General features: G+C 35.2%; 1 protein-coding gene across 3 annotated transcripts; it reads right to left on the minus strand.

The window, feature by feature from the left end:
• Positions 1–1,391: 1,391 nt before the first annotated feature.
• Positions 1,392–7,229, minus strand: LOC149237510 (MLO protein homolog 1-like). 3 transcript variants are annotated; one of them, XM_089372661.1, is made up of 15 exons: positions 6,797–7,227; positions 6,465–6,522; positions 5,811–6,073; positions 5,506–5,622; positions 5,305–5,365; positions 4,927–5,015; positions 4,742–4,816; positions 4,531–4,619; positions 4,324–4,373; positions 4,174–4,214; positions 3,832–4,005; positions 3,690–3,725; positions 3,251–3,318; positions 2,899–2,959; positions 1,392–2,279 (listed from the first exon to the last, which is right to left on the minus strand). In XM_089372661.1, the coding sequence occupies exons 1-15, from the start codon at positions 6,923–6,925 to the stop codon at positions 1,839–1,841; spliced, it is 1,752 nt and encodes a 583-aa protein (XP_089228787.1). In that variant the 5' UTR covers positions 6,926–7,227; the 3' UTR covers positions 1,392–1,838. The 3 variants fall into 3 exon arrangements, with proteins under 3 accessions (XP_089228787.1, XP_089228789.1, XP_089228790.1); XM_089372664.1 differs by lacking the exon at positions 3,251–3,318 and having other exon boundaries at positions 2,142–2,279; positions 6,797–7,229; XM_089372663.1 differs by lacking the exons at positions 2,899–2,959; positions 3,251–3,318 and having other exon boundaries at positions 6,797–7,228.
• Between the last annotated feature and the right edge of the window lie 2,580 nt (positions 7,230–9,809).

Genomic DNA, 9,809 nt, shown 5'->3' on the forward strand with positions numbered 1-9,809 from the left:
ATACCAAGCCTAAAGTGATCATACTTAGCATTTAATGTTGAAGATGTACATGGAAGTTTAAATTTGATTCCTTTGAGATTTGACAATGTGAAAAATATGGTTATTTAAGAAATTGAATAAAGCAGTCTCAGCTCGTCATGGATTAGCTCATAAAATTTCAAATCTAATGATTGATAGAGCATCATCTAGTTTGGTAATTTCTTGATTAATGGTTTACCCTTCCTTATTATCAAGTTCTTGTAATTACTTTCATTTGTTTGGCACATCTCCTAACTCTAAAGTTCAGGTATTTGACTGGAGGAGAAATTGTCATTTACTTCCCATGTGTTGGAGAAAATGTCACTAGGTTCGGTATTCATAAATATAATTTTGATATTTGTACTTATTTAAGAAAAGAGAAATTATTTTTGTATTATTTGTCAATGAGTTTCTTGCTCATTGAAAATAGGTCAAGCACATTTTGAAGTGCTTCTAGAAATTCAAAGTCAAAATGTAATTAAGATAAGAACCTTTGAGGGCATGTTACATCATGTAAGTCATCATACAAAGTCATGGGAACACCTCCAAGCATGGTCAAATCCTCTCCCAGCAGAAACAAAGTCTACAAGCAGCAAAACGATGTGTAAAATTGAATTATAGAGCAAAACTATAAGTTGGCCTTAAGGACAGTGATGTCAGCTTGGATAGGAGGGTCATACCTCTATTTATAGAGGTTGTCCACTCCTCAAAAGGACATCAATCTCACTTTGAAATCCGCAAGCAAGAGAGAAGACAAGGAAGGACAAAGACAAGGCAAGAAAAAGGATTACAAGGACACTGAAGAAAAAACGAAGGTAAACGAAGGTGCAGGCTATTTTCAAGGGCAGAAAAATAGTCACACCTGCGAAGGAATAAGGACAATCTGCGACCAAATCAACAGTGAAATTGCAGTGACATATTCTTCATGGTTTGGGCTAGTAAATAGGTCTACAAGGCCTCTCTCTCCAGCGAAGAAATAAGGAAAAGACAACAAGGTCAAGAGGATTGTTCCTAGGGTTTATGTCCACACATGCGAGGTTTTCAAAACTCCACTTATGCAGATTTGACCACAGTTGAGGGCAGCACACTTAAAGGTCTCATTTGGATGTGCATCTAAGTCTACAAGGTATCCAAATCGAAGGAAGAAGGCACTATCTATAACGAAGTAAAGAAGCCCTAATATCCTAGGGTTTCCTAACCTAGAAGACAAAGCGCTGGAAGATGTGCCGGAAGTAACAACACAGAAATAGGAAGGATTCAACTGATGCTTGGAGGATATCCTAGTCAAGGGTTTAGGATTTGGCAGCTGTTCAAATAAGAAGCTTCAATAAGAGAAATCTTACAAAGGGTTTTCATCTCAAGACTGGAGAGCGTTTGTCCCTGGCAGAGAGCCAAATTTTGTGTTCTTGTTATTTTGCTTTGGTAGCAGTTTGATAAAGCGCACACATATGCACTAATAATAAGAAGAAGAAATATAAGCTAACTAGAGAAAATTCAAAGATTTCACAAATTGTTATCAAGTCACGGAAAATCATCACAACACTACTTTTCCCTAGATTCTCTAACACCATGAATTCCATCTGATCCTTTTGTGAAAATATTGCAATAGTTGATTGCAGTTTGTCCCTTTTGAAGCTCAATGAAGAGTAATATATGTGGATGTTTAGATCCCTTTTGATTTCCTGTTTGTCGTGGGGCCACTTCTCACAACTGATTAAATCGAAATAAACATTACCTCGGTTATTACAAGTTCCATATGTGAATTCAAACATGGCTACAAGGCTGCTTTGAAGGAGGTTTGGTCTGATGTGGATCTCACATCATAACTTGGCAAAAGAAAACTCTTTACTCTGTGTGTCTGCATTCGTTGACATAGGATATTGACTTGTAACCTGTGTGTCCCCCTGTGCCTCGGTAATCAAAATAGATTCAGCACGCTGGGGAGAATAACTTGGAGATGTGTCCATTTCCAGATCCGATGCTTCATATTCTGAGTGATAATAGCTCTCAGATATCTCTGAAGTATTAACGTCTCCCATTGTTTTGTATCTGCGGAGCAAGTGCAATGGAGAAGATCCATCGATTGGAGTTGTTTCCCCACTTTGAAACCCAGCAGACAACACTGAGCTGCTTGCGATTTCAGAAGAAGAATGCTCTGGCTTTCTATGTCGTTTCATTTTTTTCTTAGCAGTTTTATGCCATTTCTGTAAGGCAATGACTGTCTGTTCTTCAAATATAGCCTTCTTCATGTGAGAACCCATCTGCACAGGAACATCTCATCAGTTTTGAGAGCACTACCCTAAGGTTTAATCACAGCAAGATTATTTGAACAGTCCTGAAGCTCACTATCACAAAATCAATTCGCCTAAAGAAAAATTCTGCCAATCTTTCAACACAGTCATTGTGTCTTTTTCTTTTGTTTTCTTTTGACATGGGTGAGACTACTAACATAAATTTATTGAACAAACAAAAGAAAGTTCTAGAGTGGTCCTGTTTTTCTAACCAATTTTTTTTAGGTTTTCCTGAAGCCCACAACAGAGTGAATAATCTGTTCTGCCAAAAAAAAAAATGAAACTTCCTAGTTCTTATTTTTCCCTGATAAATTTGTCTGCTGTGAGTTCAACTAATTCTCAAGTGACAACTTATCTCTTATTTTATAAATACTAGTAAGTTATTTACGCATCACGCACGGTACAGCTTGGCTGCATCTATCCTCTGTACAAAGTAAACAAGATAAATCGACTGGTAGTGAAGACTTGACCAATGCAATTCTCCCAATTTATATTCCTATTATTCAGCCTGTTCTGGAGTCTGAATTTCAGTTGATCCTCTCAAAAACCCGAATTTGATGGTATCTTCAATGAACATGAAAAGACTCACCTGTGTCACAAGTGCATAAAGTGGAAGCGTGATGTAGCTACATAGCAACTGCACAGCAAACCTAATCACAGACACAAGCAGCCCAATGGAGTCCCTCATCAGATGCAAAAAATGGTTACTATCAGTGTTCTCCATAGACAGCACTGCAGTCTGCTAGTACTAATCCAAAGCAGCAATTAACCTAATTAAAACGATCGCTTGCTTGCTTAGAATGTGCTTTCTTCATATTTAAGGCAAGATAAAGTTTTTGTAAACAAAATATGTATAATAGTCTATGGGTTTGAATGCTCAACATACTTCCTTTTTCCTCGAAAACTTTATGGGGAAACTCAAAAAGTGATCACATACTTACCCAATGATGATTCTGGTTATGATTAAAACAAAATTGTCATGAAAACAAGATCTCAGGCCAAATTCGTACTGCAAGCATAAAGTCAAATCTAAATAAGATGCAGAGATGTAGTAGAAATGAAATTCTAATGCTGTATAAACTGAAATTGATTTAGGGTGCTTGAGACTAGATTTTTTTAATTATTGAATTAATAGTGCATATAAATTTCATCAAATTCAGCCAACTTATAATTCAAGGTTTTGATTTCTAAATTTGACTCTGGTTCATTAACATGGTGATGCCGTGTCTCAACCATCATTAACATGGTGATGCCGTGTCTCAACCACTAAACCGCATCCCAACAAATGCAAGACTGCAAAATGTTACTATCATTAGCATAATAAACCCAATGACTCTACACACAAGAATTTATTCTTTACTGAATGAACATATTGCTTACCCATATCCAAAAAAAGAATGCAAGCTGGAAAGCATTCTGCAGCACAGAAGTAACAATCAATCCATTGCTATTCCCATGAATATTCAGAGAATTCAGAAATATAATTTGTCAATGAGAATTTAGCATGCACATCATTTGATACCTGGAAGAGAGTGAAATGGATCAATAAAAGGACAAGTTGAGGGCGACCAAACCAAAATAGTTCATTCATTGGCTGCACTACCGGAGTTCCTTTCAGTACATAAATCCTATCTTGAATTTCTAAAGCCATCTCTGTTATTATAACTTGTAGCTTTGTTCCAATCAACAAAATTATCTGCACATTTTGGAAGATCAAATGGAAATAAGTTTTGAAGAATTCAATCAGAAAAACGTCCAAGATCATTGGTTCACATGATCAATGTACCCTCTCCTATGAGTAATATTTTTATGCACTTACAATTAAGGGAATAAACGAGATCCAGAAAAATGTTTATGCCCTTACCATTAAGGGAATAAACGAGATCCAGAAAAATGTATACCACCCTGCTCAGAGGAATACATCCCATCAGAAGGAGAAAGTTAGTTTAAACAATTGTGGACATCTAGAATGAAGACTTGACTTTGGAAGCAGGGTAGAGTACTGAAGATTTACCATTCACATTAAGAAGCAAAAAGATTATAGCAAAAGCCCACAAAGGAGGACTGCAGATAATGCATCAAGGGTGTGTGTTAGTTAAAAGTCAAGAACAGGTTTTCGAAAAAAACAGGGGATGACAAACCAAGGTCAGACAAGGGAAATACTGTATACATAATTCTTTCTGAGACCAAAGCTGTTGTGAACACAGAAAACATTACTAACCTGATTCCAACTACGCTCTTGAAGTCATCATCCAAAGATCTCTTGATATATTTATGAAAATCAAACTTGCTATTTGGAGCCAAGTGAGCCTGTACGTATATTTCGAAGTAATTAATATTTTAGAACAAATCAGATGCTTTACATGAATGAAGTGGGGTTTGAAATGAACAAGATGAGAAGGAAAAGACGATTTAAAGTGAACAAAACTTACAACGATGAAGCCATGGCGCAAGGTCAGGTAATCAATTTTAGTCACAGACGGACAGAATTGACGAAAGAAGCATACCTGCAAATCTAAGGAAAGCTCATGTTAAATAAGATATGGTTATTCCTCAGTTAATGCAAATAGGAAACAAAGATATATCCCTTGAAGATTTGGAATCGTGAATAACTTACAATCCATTTAAGAATCAGTGTTCGGCTCCAGAAAGTCGTATGTCGCTTTACAAATGAAGTTTCATGGGTTAATCTGAATCTTGCAGGATCTGTTTGGACCAAAAAGGAAACAAATCCTTCAAAACCCATACGGTATTTTTCAGACCCTCAAAAGCTTATCCAATCGCCCAAGTTTTATGTTGCGCCCTCTGAATATTTTAGTTTTGACATCGAGAACTTTACCCAATTAGCCTATAACACGGTATATCCCAATTAGAATTTGCACAGTTGCCAAACTGGCTTGGGTTATTTCTTTTAAGTTTTCAACCTGAAAGTATCCAGATGCTGGAATAAATACCCTTCTAGACAAACCCAGTTAGAAGAACCAAAAGAACTCACCATGTGAAAACTCATACTCCAATGTTTGTGTCTCCTGTTCCCATGCTTTCCAGCGCTTCATCTAGGCATCAATAGGATTTACAGATCTCATTGTTAAACGAGGATTTAAAAGCATGCAGATATCAGAACAATAAGATCTACTGCAGAAATTAAACTGAATAATATATATGGAGAAAACAATTTGTCTCCCCTTCCACTTACTTTTGCTCTTGCTAGGAAGACAATTTTGACACTATAGAACACATGGAGAACTGCCAACAAAAAGATGAAGATGTGGAGCTGGTTCATGCCAGTCGGGGAGACAAGAGGATAGTTACCCTTCAAACAAAGAATGACAAATTATCAAATAAGTCCAACTTAGGATAAACATTTGAAATTTGTATTGAAATCCTATTTCAAAATGGTCTAAGTAACCCTAATTGCATGAAAAAAATCACTCAGAGAATCACAGGGCCTGGATAGTTATGCCATATGCAGTAAGACTAAGAGTAGGGTGTGGTATATACATCTGCGGAGCTACAATGGTTGCTATCCTCACCAGCACCAGCTAAGACACGCCTCCACGGGATCTTCTGTTCAGAGGACATGGATTCCCAAAAACGTTTTCGGCCTTGCTCCTCCCCATTATCTACTTTCATGCTTTCAACGGCAGTATCATTTTTCTTACACGGAAGCATAGTATCAACTACTTTTTTGGATATACAAATCATAGAAATGGGCCTCGCTCCAACTGTCAGTAGAAGTGAGATGAAACCAAGAAGCATCAATTCTGCAGCCCAAAATGACAAATTTCAGAAATATTTTCTCAGAGCGCCAGAAATCTCACTCACAAATTCTAAGCTAAAACAGATAAATCTGTTTGCATGAAATATTAGTTTGAAATCCAACTACAAAATGTCAAAAAAATCTATCAATACAATCAAAACAGATCATTTCAGACATATTGTCAGCCCATGTGACCACCTCATGATAATTCATCAGGAAGCTCTACCCAGGAAACAGGATTTCTGGTAAAACATCAGAACTCCATAGAGCAAACCATTTTCAGATATATTTTCTCATACAAGATGATTAGCAAGAAATCTCATGCAAGATAGACTGCAACAAGCATATCTGCATCAATCACATGGGGAATGTTAGTGGTTTGAAACATCTGTTACCTGCTTTCAGTTTTTCAAGTGCTTCATACAGGGCGTTCTTCTTTTTCCTCTTTAACCACTGTCAATATAGTGACAGAAGGAGACTTTATCAGTACAGAATGCATATTGTATTCAAAACTTGTGTTCCTAAAAAAAATGATCAGCTCTTACTTCTAATCACTACTCATATATGAGCACATTAAAATTAGGCTCTACCAGTGTGGTTTGTTGCTGAATACAAAGCCCAAATTTTAGGAAATCCTCACCAGCCAAAACAAAATGAGTGCAGAGCCGAAGTAAGATGCATTAAATTAAATAAACAGTCTACTGCTGAGACTGAAACAAAACCTTACGTTGCTAACATGATGAATACCCTGTTCAAGCAATATGGAGATGACTATAAATGCCAAGCAAACAACTGCCACTGCCCATGTAGGAGTTTCGGCTAAAGAACGATCACTACTGCTGCCCTCTCCTGCCATATTCTTCTTTCCACAGGATTGATAACTGTTTCCCTTTCAAATTTTCAGTATTTTATTCCATTTTGATCTTGAATTTCATAGTTTACATAACACTCTATAACAGAGCGAGCCAGCCAAAGTTACTTAAATTCTATAGAATTTCAACATTATTCAATATTTTATTCTATTTAAACCTTAAATCTCATCATTCACAACCCGGCAATCACCAATTAATCAAATCCCACTGAATTTAATAATGGCAAACAGCAATATCTTGTCCCCAATTTCTAGATCTTGAATTGAAGCACAGGCACTATCGGAGCAGGATCCCCACCTAGCCTCTATATAATGTTGTCGCTGTGATCCAAGTCAATGCAAGTATGGGAAAAGGCCATGCCAGGTCGACTCATCTGCACCGTGTGGTTACAGATAATTGTTTCGTTTTCATATGCAATCACTTTATGAAAGTATCTCTGGCTTGATTATCATTTAGGTTTATTAGTTTTGGAAAACTGCAGTCCATTCAATGTCACTATCCTCGCCAGCTAGCAGAATTGGAATTTGACAGGTTTGGAACTCCATTAGATCTTATCGTTTAGTGTTTGCCATTTATACGCAACAACGACACCTTGAAACCAAAGCTACAGGATACTCAAATTCAAATAGATCATACAAATTGATATTGACAACTGCTATTCCAGAAGTTCTATATACAATTTATCATATTTAATGTCCAACATTAAACACCTCACTTTCTGGTATCAGGCTCAGAAGAAACAAATTAAAACAATAAATGGTTTACCTATCAATCACAGGGTGTAGAATAGCTTGCAGGAGGATAATGTTCAATCAAACTAAGCCTCAACGTTTGCACACATCTTTGAGGTCATTGTGAGAATTCTAATGAACAAGCAATCTCAAATTATTTCAACTAGAAAGTAAGGAAGGCTTTATAATTTCAACTGCCAAAATAAACATAGAAAACCCAGAAGGATAACGTGAAAGTTGGGCATTGTGTAGATAGTTGCATCGAAACATTTTAAGAGAGAAATTATCTTGTACAGTGATATTACTCAAATTTTTTTAGTAGAAAAAAGCAAAATTTCATTTATATCACAAATACATAAAGAACAGTGGGAAAAACATAAAAAACTTTATCCGGGCAAGCGCCAAAAGTAAAAACAAAAAAATCCACATATAAAATCCAAAACCGCCCATCAAAAAGCATAGGTCAGAATAAACAGCATCATGACAATCTCCATATCAATCTCCATATAATTACTCATACTTTATGAACATTGACAAATATCTTTAATAGTTTGCCTTCATGTTGTTATATTGATTTATGATGTCCTAGGTTTAATCAAATTGGAAAATTCATGTGTTATGTTTTATAAGGTTGGAGAGTTCATGTCACAACCCAGATTGCCTTTAAATTGTTACATCAACTTTTACAGTATATTAGATTGATTTATGATGTCCAGCCGCGGTCTTCGCTGGGTCGATATGCTTATGGTGCTCTAGTTATTTCTGTTTCCTTTCTCATTAGGACCAATGATCTTATTTTGCCTCATGCTGGCACGGGACTTTTTATATTTTCCATTTTCAGTTTTTTTCTGTTCTGCCATAGTTATCTCCAAACAATATAAAATATTTAACTGCTGTATCAAAGTTTCATTATATTCTCTTAATATAATCTATCTGATTTTTTTCTTCTAGAAAAAAAAGTTGGAGAGTTAATGTGACAACCCAGATTGCGTTTAAATTGTTACATCAACTTTTACAGTATATTAGATTCGATCAAATCGGAGAGTTAATGTGACTACCTAGATTGCTTTTAAATTATTACATCCACTCATACAGTGTATTAGATTCGATAAAGTTGAAAAATTCACGTGACGATTTAACCATTTTTTTATTTTAAATAGTGGCTCCAAGGAGACTCTCCACGATAAATTCAATTGCCCCTGCGATCCCTATGCTCATTTCCTGGCTTACCAACTTTGCAATCGCTCCCATTACAGATTCCTTGGGCCTCTTTCTAACGCCCACCTGCTATCCCGCAATCGCATTATCACTGCCGCGTGTGGAACTCCATGTCCTTATATCATTCTCAAAACTCACGCCCAACGGGGATATCAATAAGAATGTTATTTCAAATCATAAACTTTAATTAAATTAATATTTTAATGGATTTGTTTAATAACAATGTTTTAAATGTTTTATTATAAAATTGAAAACTTACAAAATATTTTTATTAATACTTTTATCTTATATTTTTTTATTTGTTATATACTAAATTTACAACATCATTGTAATAATAATTTATTTTATATTTTTATATTTCTTTTATGCCAAGTTGTGCCTTATAAATCAGTGTGAGGGAGATGCTATGAAGTAATGTTGAATTTAAAAAGAATAGAAAAATAATACTTACATTAACAAATTAAAACAATATGCTCATGGGGCTTTGGATTGACGGTGAATGGGTGCATTGTTAAGGCACTCCTTGCAATAGGTCACTGGTTCAAATCCCTCGTGGGTGCTTACCTACCAAAAAACAAATTAAAACAATACTAATAATATAAAAAATCAATGTTGTTCATAAACGTTTCAACTTAGTACATTATCATCAAAATATCATAACAACTTTTATTTTGATTTGTTTAAGTAAAACATTTTTATAAAGATATTTATGTTAGATTTTATAAAAAATCAATGTTGTTTCAAATCCCTCGTGGGTGCTTACCTACCAAAAAACAAATTAAAACAATAATAATAATATAAAAAATCAATGTTGTTCATAAACGTTTCAACTTAGTACATTATCATCAAAATATCATAACAACTTTTATTTTGATTTGTTTAAGTAAAACATTTTTATAAAGATATTTATGTTAGATTT

The sequence above is a fragment of the Pinus tabuliformis genome, chromosome 8 (genome assembly GCF_031772625.1).
Source record: "Pinus tabuliformis cultivar Carrire ecotype Pingquan chromosome 8, CPIR1, whole genome shotgun sequence".
Classification (NCBI taxonomy): domain Eukaryota; kingdom Viridiplantae; phylum Streptophyta; class Pinopsida; order Pinales; family Pinaceae; genus Pinus; species Pinus tabuliformis.

What these genes read in the sequence shown, in the direction of transcription:
- LOC149237510 (XM_089372661.1), bottom strand. Translation starts at nt 6,925, where the DNA reads ATGGCAGGAGAGGGCAGCAGTAGTGATCGTTCTTTAGCCGAAACTCCT. An exon ending in ACTTGAAAAACTGAAAGCAG is followed by an intron (nt 6,074 to 6,464) that starts GTAACAGATGTT and finishes TTTGGGCTGCAG; the next exon opens with AATTGATGCTTCTTGGTTTC. An exon ending in TTTGCTTCTTAATGTGAATG is followed by an intron (nt 4,215 to 4,323) that starts GTAAATCTTCAG and finishes TCCTCTGAGCAG; the next exon opens with GGTGGTATACATTTTTCTGG.